The sequence below is a fragment of the Dromiciops gliroides genome, chromosome 2 (assembly GCF_019393635.1).
Source record: "Dromiciops gliroides isolate mDroGli1 chromosome 2, mDroGli1.pri, whole genome shotgun sequence".
Lineage (NCBI taxonomy): Eukaryota > Metazoa > Chordata > Mammalia > Microbiotheria > Microbiotheriidae > Dromiciops > Dromiciops gliroides.
Genome location: NC_057862.1, coordinates 136,826,019 through 136,846,648, shown reverse-complemented (window position 1 = coordinate 136,846,648; position 20,630 = coordinate 136,826,019). Strand labels below are relative to the sequence as shown.

The following is a 20,630-nucleotide window of genomic DNA, read 5'->3' as shown; positions in this document are numbered from 1 at the left end:
ATAAGAAGGGCTAACCATCAGCAAAATTACAAAATAGAAGAAATTAGTCTTTGGTTCTCCCACAACTCCTCTTACTTGTTTCTTGCCTCCTTGCCTTTCTTCTTCCCTTTAGGAACCCAATGTTTTAGTTCCCCTCTGAGTAGCCAGATTTTCTCACAACATCACAAACTCCCTCAGTGCCCTGTATACTAAAATAATCTTAGTACTTCTTCCTCTCATTAAAACTCCTACTTTTCCTCACTAAATTTGATCTCAGTGAGATATTAGCTTAGCAGTATAATTGAACTAATTCACATATAGATCAGAGAATTTTGAATTGAAAGGATCTTACATATCATTGAAGCACTTAAGTTTCTCTACCTTTAAAATGGGGGAAATTATATTTCACTTTGGTTTTGAGGAAAACACTTCTTAAGCTTTCGGTCACTATGTAAATCTGAATTATTTTAATTTTTTGTTCCAACCCATTTTAGATAAGCAAGCACCAAGAGGCTTAATTATTTGCCTAAGGTCACAGATAGTAAGAGTTGGAATTTATGATGGTATCTCCACTTCTTGGAAATATTCCCAGAATATTTCCTTTTTAACCAGCAAAATCTCTAATTGGTGGCAAATGGCAAAGAACAGGTTGGGAGACTAATGTCCTGATACTATAGAAATCGGCTCACTCCTTCCCTGCAGCAGCTTACTACTCCAAACAGAGTAGGATAACAGTATTAGAAAATCATTTAAGTAGATCCAATTTACCATAGGTATGAATAACTGACAGCCCTACTTCCCCTCTTAACCATCCCAGGAGTGTTGGCTTACTAATGGTATGTAGCTCACTGAACCTGAAGTCATGAAGATCTGAGTCAAATAAGCCTCAGACACTTAATAGGATTGTGGCAAAGTCATAAAGCAAGTCACTTAGCCTCTATATAATCTATAAATTATATGTATTATATGTACTATATGTATTAGTCAACCTCTGTTTGCCTCTATTTCCTCATCTATAAAATTATATGTATTGGGGCAGCTAGGTGGCGCAGTGGATAGAGCACTGGCGCTGGAATCAGGAGTTCCTGAGTTCAAATCCGGCCTCAGACACTTAACACTTACTAGCTGTGTGACCCTGGGCAAGTCACTTAACCCCAATTGCCTCACTAAAAAAAAATATATATATATATATATATATGTATGTATGTATGTATTATATGTATTAGTTCCCAGGGTTGTTTTGATGATCAAATGAGATCTTTGTAAAGCTCTTCATAAACCTTAAAGCACTACATAAATGCTAGCTGTTATTATTGTTATTATTAATGTAACTCAATGTCAGGATTCCACATTGTGAAGGAGATTTAAAAAAAAAAATAAAGGAACCTCCTGGACACCATTTAATCACTGGGAAACCCTGCAGTTCATTGTTATATAAGCAAATGCCATACTTTCTACTTCATAGAAAATATATGACAGCAAGGAGGGCAAATGCCAAGTTAGTGAAACAACCAAGAAAGGAACACAGGCATCCTGCTTGCCAGTAGAAGTTATTCAAGACATTTTTACAAATTAACATGCCACATAAATTTTGGCTTCATTACTTTATAGTCATATCTTATGTACCCTAAACTAAATGAAATTTTGAAAACTCTTAAGTGGAAAGAAATAAAAATTAAATGTGAACATTCTTCTCTAAGCATTAATGTATTTCACACATTTTCCTGACCTAGTCAATTCAATTAATTTTATGATTCATGTTGGCATTTTTAGGGGAACGCAAAACCATTGTGTCTTGCACTAAAATTATTAATAAGACCATGACTCTGGTGAATGACAGTGACTGTCAGCATGTGAGTCGCCCAGAACCCCAAGTCCGGAGATGCAATTTACATCCATGCCAGTCAAGGTAAGGCTTTTCAAAAACTTTCTTCACAACCTCTAAAATCTCTCCCCGTTTTCTATCACTTTCTTTATGGTATGACATGTAATTTGAAGGAACAATAACCATAGATCTGGTTGAAAGAAAGTGCAATAAAAGTGGAGTAGCTCCCTTCTTATTTTCTTTCCTTTGTTGCCTAGAACATTTTTCCCAATAGCACTGGGTTAAGTTGAATTTGTGGTTGTCAAGTCAGAATTTCATGTATAGTGTATTTCATCTGCTAATCTGATTGCTTTTCACTTGAATGCGTAACAGGAAAAGCCACCAACTTAAACCATATTGAGGAATAGTATCTACATCCTTACTAGTGATCTAAATGCAAATTGTACAGCCTTAGTACAAAGACAAATGTCCTAGGACACGTGCCATTCTCCCCCTCCCCCATCCTCACCCCCCTGCTCCTGGTAGAGGCTCAAAAGAACACCATGTGTGGGTGTATACTTGGGCCTTTTGAAATGTATGCAGAGAGTATATGTGGTTGACATTTGTAATGACTGAAATTAAATCTTAATGTGAATAGAAATCATAATTGTATAATACAGCATATATATTTTATCTTTGGGACAGAAAGTTATATGTTGCTACTATTGTCATGCCATCAAAACTCCTGTTCTAAATCCTGAGTCAGTGCCTACTTGTTCTAAATTGAATTGGATTGAAATGGAGTACTTGAGTCATGAGCCAAGTTTCACTATTTTATGTGTGTGAATCAATTAAGCCCCTTTCCCCCCTATTATTTCAACAGACTTTCATAATAGTCTGACTCTTTTGCTTTGTATCATGACTTTGTATCATATTCTACTCTATGGTTAGATGAATGCTTTTTAATTTCACTCTTTAGTGTATCATGTTAAAGTGTCTATTGTTTTCAATGTGTTGAACTTAAAATGTAGCAGCTTTTAAGCCAAGACACTGCATATATACATAGCTCGAGTTGAGGTTTCACAAAGTGATAGTCATCATACCCTAGTATATAAATTTCTCTCTCAAAAAAAAAAAAAGAAAAGAAAAATTAGAAACCTACGGCATTGATTCAGGTACTTCATTGCAAATTCATGCTGAAATTCCATTGTAATGGTAAGTGCTATGGAAAAAAAAAAAAAGGTTTATAGGAATGATATGAGCCCAGCTGTGCTTCATTCAATCACAGTAGCCACCCACTAAAAACTAAAAGAAAAACCATATTTATGGAGCCTCTATTGTATGTCTAGAACTATGCTCAGGTACTGTGAGAAATCCAGAAGTGTATCATATATGGGTCTCAGTCTTAAAGGTGTATGTCAAACAAAACAACCAGAGAACAATGGAGTGCTAAATGTATAGTCCTAACTATGTGTCATTGAGAATTCAGTAAAATAAGGGATCTATGTAAACTAGTATAAACCCTAGATCATAGGAAATTCTGAAATATTAGAACTAGGAGCGAGTTCAGAGATCACCTAGGCCAGGCAAGGATTCTTAACTTTTTTTGTGTCCTGAACCCCCTCCTCAGAATGATGCTTTTAAAAGCATAAAACAAAATATAGAGGATTACAAAGAAAGCAGTCATAATGAAATATAGATATCAAAATTTTTTTTCAAAAAACAAGTTTACGTATACTGCAGATTAAGAATCCCTGGCTTAGGGGGCAGCTAGGTGATGCAGTGGATAGAGCACCGGCCCTGGAGACAGGAGTACTTGAGTTCAAATCCGGCCTCAGACACTTAACACTTACTAGCTGTGTGACCCTGGGCAAGTCACTTAACCCCAATTGCCTCACTAAAAAAAAAAAAAAAAAAAGAATCCCTGGCTTAGGCCTAGACCTACATTTTCGCAAATGAAGAAGCCCAGCAAAGTGAGTTGACCTACATAAGATCACATTGTTGAAGGCAAAGGTTTTGGAGAAAGCTCTGTGGAGATGAGGGTAAAGCTGAACCTTGGAGGTTATGTAGGATTCAGATGAGAAGAAAAGAGAGGAGGGAGCAGGAATGGAGAATAACAAGTGCAATGGCAATAAAAACCTGGTATATTTAGGAGTCTGTGGAGATGGAGACATTCTCACTTAGTAATAAGGCGTGCTATGAGCAGGTCATCATGGTACCCTAAAAAGAGTGCTGGATGGGATCAAAGGACCTGGGATCAAATCGCGCTCCACTACTTGCTTCCTGATCTTGGGCAGTTCATGTCTCTGGACCTCAGTTTCTCCTTCTGTAAAATAAGGGAGTTGGACTATATAATATCTAATATGTATCTCATCTCTAAACCTATGATCCTAAATTATTCCATTGATATCATAACTATACCAAAACTAAGGATTCTTACTTTGTAAAATAGTCATTGGACATCTAGATACTTAAAATCTGAGCTAAGTACTAATTATGAAAGAGTATGAAGAACAGCATTTTAAAAATCTGATTGTCTTACAAATCCACCTCTACTTTCTTACCCCAGGCCCCTGAAAGAGGAAACTATAAAAGGCCTCTTGAAAATAGAGGGAAGGAAGGAGAGTCATACTCCTTCAACTTGATTCTAGTGCAAATGGTGATAAATTAACTATATGTCTGTGAACCTTAGGACTTTGTATATAAGCTCTTGCTGGCAGAGACATCTCTTAATCCCTTCTCTAGTTGCATGAGGCTCTATTATGGAAATTAGGATAAATGAGGACACAGGCAATAAAAATTGAACTATAAGTATTAATTAGGCAATGTTGAATGAAAAGAGTGGTAATACTGAAAATACAAAGAAGCATGGATTTGTCTGTAAATATTTCCCTTAGACATTACAAATAACTCATTTAGGGGCAAGAGGAAAGTATAATCTTATGCTTGAGAGACAGTGTAGCACATACTGGATAGTAGGTTGGCCTTGGAATCAGAAAGACATGAGCTTTTAACCACCTTTGACAAATACTGTCTGTGTGACCCTGGCTAAGTCACTTAAGCACTCCCTGATATAATCAGTTCTCTAATACTATATGTTACAGACTAGTTTCCAAGCTTTATTGATGGTGTTTCCTCAACTGATGAAGTCACATGTTTGGACTAAATCCTATGTTCCCTGCACTAGGAAATATACTATTTCAATGAAACGTTTTTGCAAAGTGAAGAGGGATCCTTAGGTAATATGAATCACCACCCAATAACTCTTTTGTCTTATCAGAAAATGGATTACATGGATTTTTATTATACCAGCACCAACCTGTAGAGCACATGGTCCCTACCCTTAAGAAACTTACAGTCTAGACTCTAAGGAAATAAGGCAAACACGTGGGAACAATATAATGAAGTTGTTTAAACAAGGTGATACGAGCCCATGTAGGAAAGGCTTCTGGCGATTAGACCAAGTTCAAAACTTCATCACCTTCTCCCTCCCAGCCACAATGGCATTCTGAGGGAATGTTTTTAAACCCTATAGAACTGAAATTGGAGAATTGGGCTGAAAAATGCTTATAAAAAATATAAACAAGTATAAGTTAATGTAGTATGAACTATGTAAATAAATGCTGCTGGAGCAGAGAGTTGCATTAAACTTATGGCATAGAATTTCAAATGTACTTACTGCCCAAGAAAACCCACAAATTCATTACAATCCAACAGACCACATTCCCGCACTCTGTCCATGTTAGACCACAAGTTCACACTGAACACACTTTGGACTGAAAATATTTTCAGAAGCACATTTCTTAGTGTCTCCTTAGAACTTATATTTCCACTTTCTTTGCCCACCCAGATATTTGAACCACATACTTAACATATTCTCTGACCATGAACATCTTAAAGAAACCATTCTTTATCACCATATAAAGATGCTTTTTGTTAGGCTTGAATTTCTTTAGATTTTCAGAAATAACTACTATATTACAGCATCTGGATATAATAACCTCCAGTCTTGTCATGTTTCCATTAAGACTGCATGCTATAGAATCACCTAAACAGGAATAGAAAGACCAGATAACCTTAAAAAGAAAAAGGAACTTTATTGTTCCCATTCGTTTTTAATAGAATTCCACATTTTCTGGTTTTGCATGTTAAAAAATTATAGAGGAGCAGCTAGGTGGTGCAGTGGATAGAGCACCGGCCCTGGGTTCAGGAAGACCTGAGTTTCAAATCTGGCCTCAGACACTTGACACTTAACTAGCTGTGTGACCTAGGGCAAGTCACTTAGCCCCAATTGCCTCACCAAAAAAAAAAAAAATTATAGAAATGCAAGTTTAAAAAAATAGATCTCTATTACCATCTATATCACCACCATAATTACTTATCTGCTAATGGTATAGTATTGGTTGTATTGTTAAAGAAGGTAAAAGCCCTCTAGAAGTCAATAATCCACAATGATATCAAGACAAACAGCCAGGAAAAAAAGATGGGTCCATGATAGCACATTTGATGAGTCCATCAGATAAAATAAGTTCATGTATTTCTAATATTAAATCTTTTATCCCATAGTCATTTTCACTTCAGTTCAATGAAATACCTACTGTATATAATGTACTTTCAGCTATCCCATCCACTTGTTTCACACGTCCTCCAAATCCAAAGATTTTCTTCTTTTCTTCTAACTAGAAGAAAGTTTGTAACTAAAAAGCTTCTATTCAGCTTCTAACTAGAAAGAAAGTACAATAATTGTTTGTCAATCTGTGGTAATGGGGAGAAAGTAATAGAATAAAGAAATCTTTTAAAATTCTATTTTACTTTGGCTTTTCTTTTATTATATTTCATAGTATATTTCATCTCTAAAATGTTTTTTTCTTTGCCTAATATTGAAAGTAGTTTCCATACGATGAGTAAACACAGTTAGTCTGAGAATAAGCCTAATGAAGTAGGAAGAGGCTGACCACAAATAGGTTGACTACTGGGTAATTAATTCTTTGGCCATGGCAACCCATTAAAGAAAGATGAAATATGACTTTTAGTCCAACATAGCCCCTCATGTCTACAGTGAAAATTATAGAATGGCAAAAAGGTGTTGGGGGTAAATAATAGTTACTTTTTTGTCCAATAATAAACATTGATTTAACTGTCAATATTTTCTAAAATCCAGGACCAGTGACTCACAAGCTCACGTGCTACTGGAGGAACTGAAATATATAAATATTAACATTCTTGGTATAAATGAAGCCAGAAGTCATAACATAGTGCCAGATGAATGAAAGGATGGCTTAGAAAAGCTCTTTATATAATTCTGTAAGGCATTGGAGGGTCATGCACCATATTGTTTCCAACAGAGAAATAAACCATTACATTCATATGCCAAAGACAACATGAAATATTTTATGGGATACATTATCATCTAGTTTGGCAGAGCTCATAATAATCTTGAGCAAAAATGCCACCAAAATAGATCTAATTATCATTCCCTTCAAACTCTTCTTTCTTCCTACCTTTCTTATTACTAGATTACATATATTATGCCTGTGTGTGTATGTATGTATATATGTACATACATATATAGATAATACATGTATGTTTAAATATGTAAAATCTGATTATATGTGTACACATAAACATACATGCCTATGTGTTTATATGCACATAATTTTTGTATGTTGCCTCTTCCATTAGAGAGTAAGTTCTCTGAGGGCAGATAAGACTGTTTTGTCTCTTTTTTGGGTATTACCAAATCTTAGTACAGTGTCTGATACATATTAGGTGCTTAATATATGTTTGTTGACTGAATGATTGACATGAAGGTAATTGTAGCTCGTGAATTAGTATCCATTGCAGAGGATGATGATAGGGAAATTCAACAAAGAAAAATGTGATATCTTCTATGTCAAGTCAATACATATGGATAATTAATTACCTCATTGTAAATGAGGGGCATAAGAGAGGATGGTGAAAAATATGTTGGAATTTGATTCAAGTTTTAGAAACACAAGAGACCAAAAGCATGAACACTACTCAGAAGTCTAATGCTTTTATATCATAAATAAGATAATTTGTCAATAAAAAATTGGAAGTCACTGAACATAGTGAACACCAAAGAACATCACAAAAATTAAATCAACTGTATCCTGAGAGGAAACAACTGATATACAAACCTAGAAGTAATTTTTTTAAAAGTCAGCTAGTAATCTGTGCACAATTGACTTAGATTAAATCAATACCAAATTACATTGATAAAATCAGTTCTGAAACTGAAAAAAAAATGAGAAGACATGTGAACCCCCTCCACATAAGAAAATGTATAAAAATATTGACTCTTATTATCACTATTTTCTGTAGAAGATTGACAAATACATAGTGATCTCCACACCATAGAGGCCCAAAGAGCCCTGGAACTATTTCAGCTAACAAATACTCAGCCTCCTTGCCAAGCACAGAGACACTGCAGCTAAAATAATATGATTTAAGAATATAAACTCATTTGAAAAGCATTACAAAGGAGGATCCTGTTAGGTGGAGAGCAATACTGGTAATACTTTTTATAACCTAACAAATCAATGATGAATAGGGGAAAAGGATAATAGGAAAGCACTCTGCATCAAGTTTGTTGTGAAATTCACTGAAGCTATATCATCAAAGAAAATTGACAGAACCAAAATGACAACACGGAGAAAAAATGGAACTGCTTTGTCAATATTTCTATAACAAACTACTTTCATCAATACAGTAAAACTACAAAATTTTTACTCCACCACCTGAGTCTACATGAGGAAGTAAAAATGGCACTTAAGGAGTTTTCTCAATGAAAAAATGGAAAGGGAATATGCAGGTTTTGCAAAAGATGTCCTATAACATATGATATTTGCAGTTTGACAAACTGATGAAAAGAGGTCAAAATGCAATATTTTTGTTATTACAACAAAGGGATGACTTGGTAAAGCAAAATGCAGCCTTGACCTCAAAGTCAAGATTATGTTTCCTTGCCAAATGCAACTGCAGTTAAAACTTTGTTCAGTATCCTAATTAGTAACATAAAGACAAAACAAATGTGTATGTTAAGAGAAGGTCTTTTCAATTTTCTGAAGAATGCCCAGAAGAGAATCCAAGTTGAAAAGAGATTCTATATTAATGGCCAGGTGCACCAGATATTTGTGGTTGCTGGTGTCTTGATCACATCAGCATCTGGAATGTTACAGGTGTTCTCAATGAGATCTATAATCACTCAAAAACTAAATATATTAAGAATGTCTGTTTGAAATATCATGGGGGGCAGTGTGCAGCTAGATGGCTCAGTGGATAAAGCACTGGCCCTGGATTTAGGAGACCCTGAGTTCAAATCTGGCATCAGACACTTGACACTTATTAGCTGTGTGACCCTGGGCAAGTCACTTATCCTCATTGCCCTGCAACACATTTTATATATAGATAGATACATAGATATAGATATAGACATATATATGTGTGTGTGTGTGTATTCACACATACATATATAAATATATATAAATACAAACACATATATAACACTATATATAGATATATATATCATATGTGGAGTTGCATAGACAATCCACTGAGTTTGTCAGTAGGTTTATCTTGGTCAGGAACTGCAGATAGACAATCAACTGGGCCCAGAATGAAGTAGGAACAAGAAAACAGGGCAGTTTTTCCATCCTCCTCTGTAGTTATCATATTCATATTTTCTTACAGCATAGTAACATTCCATTACATCCATGAACCACAATTTGTTTAGCCATTCTCCAAATGATTGGTATCTGCTTTTCTTTATTACCACAAAAATTGTCACTATTTCTATTTTGGTTAATATGGGACCTTTCTCTTTGTCATTGTTCCCTTTGTGGGGAGGGGGGGGATGCTTAGCAATGGAATCTCTGGGTCAAATAATATGGACATTTTATCTATTCTCGTGACATAATTCCAAATTGTTCTTTCAAGTGATTAGACCAATCACAGCTCTATGAACAATGCATTAATGTGCCTGTGTTTCTACAGTCCCTCTAGGATTTATTATTACTCTCTTTTGTCATTTTTGCCAATTTTCTGGGTATGAGATTTATATTCAGAACTATATTGATATGCACTTCTTATTAGGGATTTGGGGCATTCTTTAATAAATCATTGTTAATAGAAATTCTGTTTTTGAAAACTGTTTACATTCTTTAACCACTGATCTATTGGGGACTGACTTTTGGTTTTACATATTTCTGTCTTGGATATCAGACCCTAGTCATTTGATGTAAATATATTGCACCAGTTAACTACTGCCCTTCTTATCATGATTTCACTGGGACTTGTTCTTTCAAAAGCTTTTCAGTTTTGTGTAAATGAAATTATCTGTTTTATGTTTTGTAATCACCTAAACTTAACCAAACTTTGGTTAAGAATTCAACCCCTAGCTATAGTTTTGAAAGTTATATGATGTGTTTCTCTTACAGTTTTTTCATGGTATGATCTTTAATATTAAGGTCATGTATCAACTTTGAATTTATCATGGTATTAAGGGTATGAGGACCTAAGCCTATTTTCTACCAGGCTGCTTTCTGTTTTTTCCAGAAATTTTGTCAAATAAGGAGCTCTTTCCTAGGTAATTTATGTTTAGGAGTTTGTTGAACAATGAGTTATTGAGTCAAAATATTTCTAATTCTTCCTTGTCTGATTTGTTATATTAATCTACTTTCCCATCTTTAATCCATGCTAAATGGTTTTGATGATTACTACTTGATAGTATAATTTGAGGTCTGTAGGTGATATTACTTCCTCATTCCTACCTTTTTCATTATTTCCCTTGATTTTTTTTTGTTTTCCCAAAGGACTTTTATTATTTTGTCTAGCTCTGTAAAATATCTTAGTAGTTTGATATAGCACTAAATTTGCAAACAAATTTATGCAGTACAGGGTGTCCCAAAAGTTTGTTATTTTAATAGCTTAATAGCACTAAGACTTTTGGAACACTTTGTATTGTCATTTATATTATATTTTTATGGCCAGTAGGCCAGCTAGGTGGTGCAGTGGGTAGACTGCCAGGCCTGAAGTCAGGTAGACTCATTTGAATTCAAGTATGACCTCAGACACTTACTAGCTTTATTACCCTGGGCAAGTCAATTAACCCTATTTGCCTCAGTTTCTCATCTGCAAAATGAGCTGGAGAAGGAAATGGCAAACCACTCCAATATCTTTGCCAAGAAAACCCCAAATGGGGTCATGAGGAATTGGACACAACTGAAATGACTCAACATCAATGAGAATGACCAATAGGCAGTTGAAAAGATGACTGGAGATCGACCAAGAGTTGGACCATTAGTTGTATAATTAGAAGTGGGAATCATGTATAAATATGATAGCTGAATTCATGGGTGCTAATAAGATCATTGAGTAAAATGGAGAAGAAAAGAGGTCCTAGGATAGGGCCCTGTGGGACACCCATCATACGTGTACATGACCTGGATCCAGTAAAGGTGTGTAAAATGAAGTGATCAGGTTGGTAGGAGAAAAACCAGGAAAGTGTCCCCAATACCTAAAGAGAAGAGAGAATCAAGGAGAGAAGGGGTGATAGTGTCAAACACTTCAGACAGTCAAGAAGGATGAGGATTGAAAAAAAGAGCTTTAGATTTGGCAATCAAAAGGTAATTCATAACTTTGGAGAGAGCAGTTTCTGTTGAATAATGAGTCTAGGAGCCATAATGCAGAGAATTAAGAAGAGAGTGAGAGGAAAGGAAGTAGAGTCACCTGTTGTAGACAGCCTTCTTAAGGAGTTTCATCACACACAAAAAAAAATAGAAGAGATATAGGGATGGATGGTTCCAATGAGGATTTTTTTGTGGAGGATAGTGAAGACAAAAACATGTTTGTAAGCAATAGAGAAGCAACTTGTAGATAGGGAGAAAATGAAAATTAGTGGGGGGCAGCTAGGTGGCGCAGTGGATAGAGCACCAGCCCTGGAGTACCCGAGTTCAAATTTGGCCTCAGACACTTAATGCTTACTAGCTGTGCGACCCTGGGCAAGTCACTTAACCCCAATTGCCTCACCAAAACAAAACAAAACAAAACAAAACAAAACAACGAAAGTTAGTGAGAGAGTGGGGTTAATTAGGAATAGCAAACTGCTGGAGAAGACCAAATGGAATGGGATCACTTGAGCACGTGGAAGGGATTGCCTTAACAAAGAGAAGGACTACATCATTATGTGAGATGAAAGTGAAGGAGGATAATATGGAAGAAGGCATCTGGCAATGTAAGAAAAGGAAAGGAGAAAAGGTAGCAGATAGTAGGCTCTTAATAACTGCATCATGACTTGAAGTAGAAAGCATGAAATATCAAACATTCTTGAAAAACAGTGGTTAAGAATAATAGAATCTTAGAGTTATAGGAACTTTTAGAGACCATTAAATCAAACCTCATCATTTTACAGATGAGAAAACTAAGGCCCAGAAGAATGAAGTGATTCATCCCATGTCATATAGTTTAATTAAGTAGAAGAGCTGAGACTAGAATTCAGATTACTTGGCTCCTGGTTTAGTTTTCTTAGCACTGTATCATACTTCCCTTATAAATGGGTTAAAAAATTGAAACATAGGTGTGTGAGTAGCTTGTGGGTCTGCTTTCGGAGGCTCATTGCCAGCCCCCCCTCTTCTTCTGAGGCAGAATGAGGGTGGTGCCAAGAGCTTTAGATTCAGAGAACCTGGGTTCCTATCCTAGCTCAGACACTTAGGACCTGGGGAATCTTGGGCAGCTTTCTTCCTGTGCCCTGCACTAATCACTCATCTATAAACGGACTACATGGCTTCCAAGGTTCCTTTCAGCTCTACATATATGATCATATGACCCCCTTCCAAGATACTTTACTGCTTCCAAATGTCAAAGCTTAGTCATCCACATAAAGGCTTGTGCTATATCCCAGAGTAACTAGAGCTAGAACCTTAATATGTAACTTTTGAAAGACTAGCAATACCTAACATGTAATTTCCATTGTCCATTCTTAAATTCCCCATGAATCCACCAAATGTTTATTAAGTGGCTATTAGGTACAAGTACTAGTGGCACTGTGCTAGATGTAAGGCATATAAGGATGAAATGACATATCTCCTCTACCAGCATATTAGCTTTTTGAAGGTAAGAACTAAGGTAAATACCCAAATAACTAATACAAGTTACATTAAGGCCACTGGGGAAGGCAAAATAAAGTGGTACCAAAGATTTGACAAGGGAGAGGCCACTTATATCTAAGGGTATCTGTGAACACTTCATGGAACAGGTGGAACCAGAACTCCCTTGATGAAAAGGGATGGTTTCAACTGAGGGCAAAACATCCAAGCATAAGAGAATATATAGGAACACTTAGAAAAGGAAAATGAAAGATGAGCCTGGGAAAACAAATCATCTGCTTGGTTCTCAAAAACAAAGGTTTTGCATAAGTGGAGTGATGCATGGCAAGACCTGAAAGTGAGGTTGAATTCATGTTGTAAGAGGACTTGGGATGCCAGACTAACAAACAACTGAGGGGTTTTGAATGGGGAAATGACATGATCAGACCTATCTTATCCTAAGACTTTGTCAGAGGTTAGATGCTGTTCTTCTCTTTCTAAACTGAAGACACTGATTATTTTCATTTTCATACCTTGTTTTTGAGAATCTTGTAAAACTTAGATTATCCAGGAAACAGAACCTTGGCATTCTTAGGTATCTAACACTACCACAAGCTCAAAAACAAATGAATACTTGTCATGTCAAAATGACCACTTTCACATATAACTGCAGAAGCAAAACATGGTCTTCAGTGGGAATGCTTGAAAAATCCCCAAGATGAATTTCATCTATGTGTAAGGTGGCAACCAAATTAAACTATCATGCCCAACCCAAGTGAAGTAACCAATATAATACTCTAGACTTGATATCTTTGTCAAGCGAAAGGATTACTAGTAGCTAGCACTTCAGTTGAATCAACAAAGGCATTTCAAGCAGGTAAGAAAAGGTTCATAATCAATTTGGAAAGAGTGAAAAACGTTTAATTAGATGAGATGATGGTCATCCCCCTCCCTTAAATGGTAAGCAATTGGGTACAGGTTGTGCATGTGCAATCATGTAAAACATTTCCATATTAGTCATTTTGTACAAGACTTGAGTGAAAAAAGAATGAAAGTGAAAAATAGCATGCTTCAGTCTGCATTCAAATAATATCAGTTATTTCTCTGGAGGCAGATAGTATGCTTCATCATTAGTTCCTTGGGATTGTCTTAGAACATTGTATTACTGAGAATAGATAAGTCTTTCACAATTCTTCATCATACAATATTGCTGTTACTGTGTACAATGTTCTGGTTCTGTTCACTTTGCTTTGCATCACTTCGTGTAAGCCCAAGTTTTTCTGAAGTCATCCTGCTTGTCATTTCTTATATCACAATATATTCCATATCAGATGCCATTTTAAAAGTGTATATACCGGGGCAGCTAGGTGGCGCAGTGGATAGAGCACTGGCCCTGGAGTCAGGAGGACCTGAGTTCAAAGCCAGCTTCAGACACTTAACACTTACTAGCTGTGTGACCTTGGGCAAGTCACTTAACCCCAATTGCCTCAGCAAAAAAAAAAAAAAAAGTGTATATACCACTGAGGGCTTATAAATTACCATTTTAGGAATGTGGACCCACAGAGTACCTTGAACCTAAGACAGCTGTACCTCAGGGGGAACCAACAAGTTAAGAGTGTAGCAACCAAGAGAAGGGGAGAGGGGGAGGGGGGAGGGAGGGAGGGAAGGAGGGGGAGAGGGAGAGGGAGAAGCAACCCACAGGAGTCACACTATAAATGCAAATAACAACAAAAGCTGATATCTATGATTATTCAAGAAGGAAGTTCCAACATCTTACTCACACAAGGAAATATCTCTCCCTCTCCCAACCATGCTTTTTCAGAGAAACCTGAAGAGATTCCTGCAGCTTTTCCCAGTTCTAACACTAATTGTTGCTTTAATTTTGCATGCCTGGAGGCAATGACCCACCCTCTAGAAGCTTTTAATCCCCTAGCACCTGGAGGCCAAGTGGGGGAAGAGGAATCCAGGCCTGAGTTCAAAATCAAGTCTGATTCTAATTGCTCTGGTCCCTCCCCTCCTCTCCAAACCCCACCCTCTACTCCTCCCATGGCCAAGCCCATAGCTTCCCCTGCCTGGGAAGTCCAGAGATCTGATGCGCATGCTCAACTTTTTCTACCTGCATTTGCAGCTTCAGGCTCAGCCCTTCCCCGGCCTGGCTGTGCTTTTGAGACAATCTTAGAAAACTCTTTAAATTCCAGATATGCTTGTTTTGTTCATAATTTTGCTAACCTGCTTTTGTCTTTCATTAGTAATCTTATAAAGCATTTGTATGGTGAAAAGGCTGACAGACAATATAGAGGGGTTAAAGAAGAAAAACTTAAGCCGAATAAGAATGACAATCATCAACATAGTTCAAGACTCCGATTCTTTTGCCATGGAAGGGTATATATTTTACAGAAATGTAGAAGTAAGCAGCAAGGTATTGATATGAGTATTGGGGATTTTAGATATCGGAATCAAAAGTGTTCTGAATTCACTCAGAGTAATAGTATCAGTTCAGAGGTTACATAGGATTTCTATGCTATTATATGTACATTTTGAAATTAATGGTATAGGTTTATTTTCGTAGAGGTTTTCATGCATTTGAGATTGTGTTTTATACTTAGTTTCTAAAACAAAGAGAATATTTGTAAAAGCTTTTTATAGTCATGTGGTCCAGTTTATATTTTATAATACTCTTATTGATATTAAGTTCATATTCATTTAGATTTCCCTAGTTTGAATTTCATTGTCTTTTATTGTTCCACATGTATCTTCTTCTATTCATTCATCTATCTAATTTTGAAACATGGTTTTGATTTCATAATACAATGTTAATTCTAGGAGTATTGTGCTCCCATATTCTGAGTTGTTTGTTTTTGTTATTTTTTCTCAACTGATTATTTGATCAAACTCTTTAAAGCATTTCCCTACCAAATTGCTTGCCATGGCAAGTGTAAATTGATTCTAGAAGTATTATTTTTGATAAGCAAATTCCAAAAAAAAAAAAAAAAAAAGAGGGGAACATTTGTAAAAGTTTTCTTTTTTCAAAAAAAAAAAGTTCTTTGAGATTCTGTTATGCTTTAACTTGTATTTAAATATATTCAGATTTTTCACAAAAGTAATTGTATACTAAGTTTTTAAAAAGGGGTATTATTTGAAATTGTTGCATAATTATATATTGTGTTCTGAGTCAAGATGTATTCACATTTTTTGCAATCATTTATTATCCTCAATTTTTAAATACATATGAGACTTGGATTATGGGAACTTATCATTTAAGACATGAAATGCCTTTATTCTGAGTTATCAGATGCCAGTTGGCCAAGATGCCATCCAATCACAAGAGGAATACACGCAAGAGCAGACACTGAACTGTCACATGAGGGGAGACATGCATGAAGTCAAGGTATGGCCAAGGGAACGGCTTTTGACAAATGTTGAGGTTGGATTCTCTTGGTTTAATATTTTATTTTTCCCCACAATATTGTACAGATGGCTGGAAGTATTGATCCCACCCATCTCACTTCTACACCTGGCTTCTATGCTCCCTCCTATATGCCTGATGCCATGGACATCTCAATCCCATGCATCTGATTAAGTCTGACTCAGTTTCTTCCAATATGTTCGGTGGCATGGACATATATTCCATCCACCTCTTTTAAGCCTGGCATACTGTATGGGCAGTACATACTGCTCAAGTGTGGGAATGCTCATATCCCATCATTTCTCTGTTCTTTTATGGTAACCCCCATAATTATCTCAGGTGTCATGATAAATACAGTGTTGAATTTGGCCTTGACATCTGTTACCAATTATATTAGATTTTTAATTTCTCATAATGGCATGAGGATAATTAGGCAGATGATGCAAAAAGTGATGAAACAAAGATAAAAAATTATTTTTAATAATTAATATCGCAGCAATTGTCTTCTCAATTACCCTCCATAAGGGGGGGACTATAGTAATATTATAATTTTAAAGAATGGTTCAATTTTTGTTTTATTATATGTTTCATGTGTAACAACTAAGATTCTGAATTCCCTTAGACATGTTTTTGAGAACTTTCATTGTTTGATTTGATTATTGACAAAGCTATTTTAAAGTTGTGTTAAGCTCAATTTTGTAGGAAATTTCCTGGCTGATTACCAGCATCCACACATCAACCCCTGAAAAGACTTCCATTCCATGACTACACCTAGAGGACATCTGAGAAAAGACTTTCAGAGACTTTAAATGAACAGTTTTGATTTGTTCTTTTTGTTGGTTTTTTTCTCTTTCTGTTATAATATACACCATCTGTAACATGTATTCTCTGCAGAGGCCCTCCCTTTGCAAGACTAATGTCAAAGCGTCGGTTCATGAGGACAAAAAAAATCGCCCCTCTGGACAAAACTTTCCTCTCTTCCTTTTCTATATTGTTGTTCACATATTATTAGTTAGCAATAGTTATCATATTGTTTTTACTGTTCCGTCAAGGAAACATTTTGTTTCTTGAGGAACAACAGGGGGGACTGTAACGATTGAATAACGCCACCTGCTGGATACTTACTGTAGAGGAGTTCTGCCCATGAAGGAAGGTCTTTGAGGGCAAGACCAGGAGTCAGGAAGTGACGCGGGCTAGTGGGAGGAGGAAGGAAGAGACTGGCGCTCAGTCTCGCTCTCTTTCCTCTGGACTCTGGCGGAGAAGGGAGCTAGAAATGTGCTCTCCCTTTAATAGATAGGAATCTAGGCCTTTTTCTCTCTCTTTACCAAATTCTTATTCTCCTTAATAAATGCTTAAAAGTCTAACTCTTGCTAAAGCTTATAATTTATTGGCGACCACTCATTAGATATTTTAGACAGTTTAGCTAGAATTTTAGCCCTTAACAGTAATAACAGATGTCCCAAAACAAATGCATCTATAGAATACCTGAAGAGATTCCTGCAGCTTTTCCCAGTTCTAACACTAATTGTTGCTTTAATTTTGCATGCCTGGAGGCAATGACCCACCCTCTAGAAGCTTTTAATCCCCTAGCACCTGGAGGCCAAGTGGGGGAAGAGGAATCCAGGCCTGAGTTCAAAATCAAGTCTGATTCTAATTGCTCTGGTCCCTCCCCTCCTCTCCAAACCCCACCCTCTACTCCTCCCATGGCCAAGCCCATAGCTTCCCCTGCCTGGGAAGTCCAGAGATCTGATGCGCATGCTCAACTTTTTCTACCTGCATTTGCAGCTTCAGGCTCAGCCCTTCCCCGGCCTGGCTGTGCTTTTGAGACAATCTTAGAAAACTCTTTAAATTCCAGATATGCTTGTTTTGTTCATAATTTTGCTAACCTGCTTTTGTCTTTCATTAGTAATCTTATAAAGCATTTGTATGGTGAAAAGGCTGACAGACAATATAGAGGGGTTAAAGAAGAAAAACTTAAGCCGAATAAGAATGACAATCATCAACATAGTTCAAGACTCCGATTCTTTTGCCATGGAAGGGTATATATTTTACAGAAATGTAGAAGTAAGCAGCAAGGTATTGATATGAGTATTGGGGATTTTAGATATCGGAATCAAAAGTGTTCTGAATTCACTCAGAGTAATAGTATCAGTTCAGAGGTTACATAGGATTTCTATGCTATTATATGTACATTTTGAAATTAATGGTATAGGTTTATTTTCGTAGAGGTTTTCATGCATTTGAGATTGTGTTTTATACTTAGTTTCTAAAACAAAGAGAATATTTGTAAAAGCTTTTTATAGTCATGTGGTCCAGTTTATATTTTATAATACTCTTATTGATATTAAGTTCATATTCATTTAGATTTCCCTAGTTTGAATTTCATTGTCTTTTATTGTTCCACATGTATCTTCTTCTATTCATTCATCTATCTAATTTTGAAACATGGTTTTGATTTCATAATACAATGTTAATTCTAGGAGTATTGTGCTCCCATATTCTGAGTTGTTTGTTTTTGTTATTTTTTCTCAACTGATTATTTGATCAAACTCTTTAAAGCATTTCCCTAGCAAATTGCTTGCCATGGCAAGTGTAAATTGATTCTAGAAGTATTATTTTTGATAAGCATATTCCAAAAAAAAAAAAAAAAAAGAGGGGAACATTTGTAAAAGTTTTCTTTTTTCAAAAAAAAAAAGTTCTTTGAGATTCTGTTATGCTTTAACTTGTATTTAAATATATTCAGATTTTTCACAAAAGTAATTGTATACTAAGTTTTTAAAAAAGGGGTATTATTTGAAATTGTTGCATAATTATATATTGTGTTCTGAGTCAAGATGTATTCACATTTTTTGCAATCATTTATTATCCTCAATTTTTAAATACATATGAGACTTGGATTATGGGAACTTATCATTTAAGACATGAATTGCCTTTATTCTGAGTTATCAGATGCCAGTTGGCCAAGATGCCATCCAATCACAAGAGGAATACACGCAAGAGCAGACACTGAACTGTCACATGAGGGGAGACATGCATGAAGTCAAGGTATGGCCAAGGGAACGGCTTTTGACAAATGTTGAGGTTGGATTCTCTTGGTTTAATATTTTATTTTTCCCCACAATATTGTACAGATGGCTGGAAGTATTGATCCCACCCATCTCACTTCTACACCTGGCTTCTATGCTCCCTCCTATATGCCTGATGCCATGGACATCTCAATCCCATGCATCTGATTAAGTCTGACTCAGTTTCTTCCAATATGTTCGGTGGCATGGACATATATTCCATCCACCTCTTTTAAGCCTGGCATACTGTATGGGCAGTACATACTGCTCAAGTGTGGGAATGCTCATATCCCATCATTTCTCTGTTCTTTTATGGTAACCCCCATAATTATCTCAGGTGTCATGATAAATACAGTGTTGAATTTGGCCTTGACATCTGTTACCAATTATATTAGATTTTTTAATTTCTCATAATGGCATGAGGATAATTAGGCAGATGATGCAAAAAGTGATGAAACAAAGATAAAAAATTATTTTTAATAATTAATATCGCAGCAATTGTCTTCTCAATTACCCTCCATAAGGGGGGGACTATAGTAATATTATAATTTTAAAGAATGGTTCAATTTTTGTTTTATTATATGTTTCATGTGTAACAACTAAGATTCTGAATTCCCTTAGACATGTTTTTGAGAACTTTCATTGTTTGATTTGATTATTGACAAAGCTATTTTAAAGTTGTGTTAAGCTCAATTTTGTAGGAAATTTTCCTGGCTGATTACCAGCATCCACACATCAACCCCTGAAAAGACTTCCATTCCATGACTACACCTAGAGGACATCTGAGAAAAGACTTTCAGAGACTTTAAATGAACAGTTTTGATTTGTTCTTTTTGTTGGTTTTTTTCTCTTTCTGTTATAATATACACCATCTGTAACATGTATTCTCTGCAGAGGCCCTCCCTTTGCAAGACTAATGTCAAAGCGTCGGTTCATGAGGACAAAAAAAATCGCCCCCTCTGGACAAAACTTTCCTCTCTTCCTTTTCTATATTGTTGTTCACATATTATTAGTTAGCAATAGTTATCATATTGTTTTTACTGTTCCGTCAAGGAAACATTTTGTTTCTTGAGGAACAACAGGGGGGACTGTAACGATTGGAATAACGCCACCTGCTGGATACTTACTGTAGAGGAGTTCTGCCCATGAAGGGAAGGTCTTTGAGGGCAAGACCAGGAGTCAGGAAGTGACGCGGGCTAGTGGGAGGAGGAAGGAAGAGACTGGCGCTCAGTCTCGCTCTCTTTCCTCTGGACTCTGGCGGAGAAGGGAGC

At 36.2% G+C, this 20,630-nt stretch overlaps 1 protein-coding gene across 1 annotated transcript in view; it reads left to right on the top strand.

Moving 5' to 3' along the window:
* Positions 1 to 20,630, top strand: part of ADAMTS17 (ADAM metallopeptidase with thrombospondin type 1 motif 17) — a 502,569-nt gene that overhangs the window by 381,790 nt on the left and 100,149 nt on the right. Inside the window, 1 exon segment of the mRNA XM_043985378.1 lies at positions 1,753 to 1,888. Coding sequence (XP_043841313.1) covers positions 1,753 to 1,888 — 136 coding nt within the window.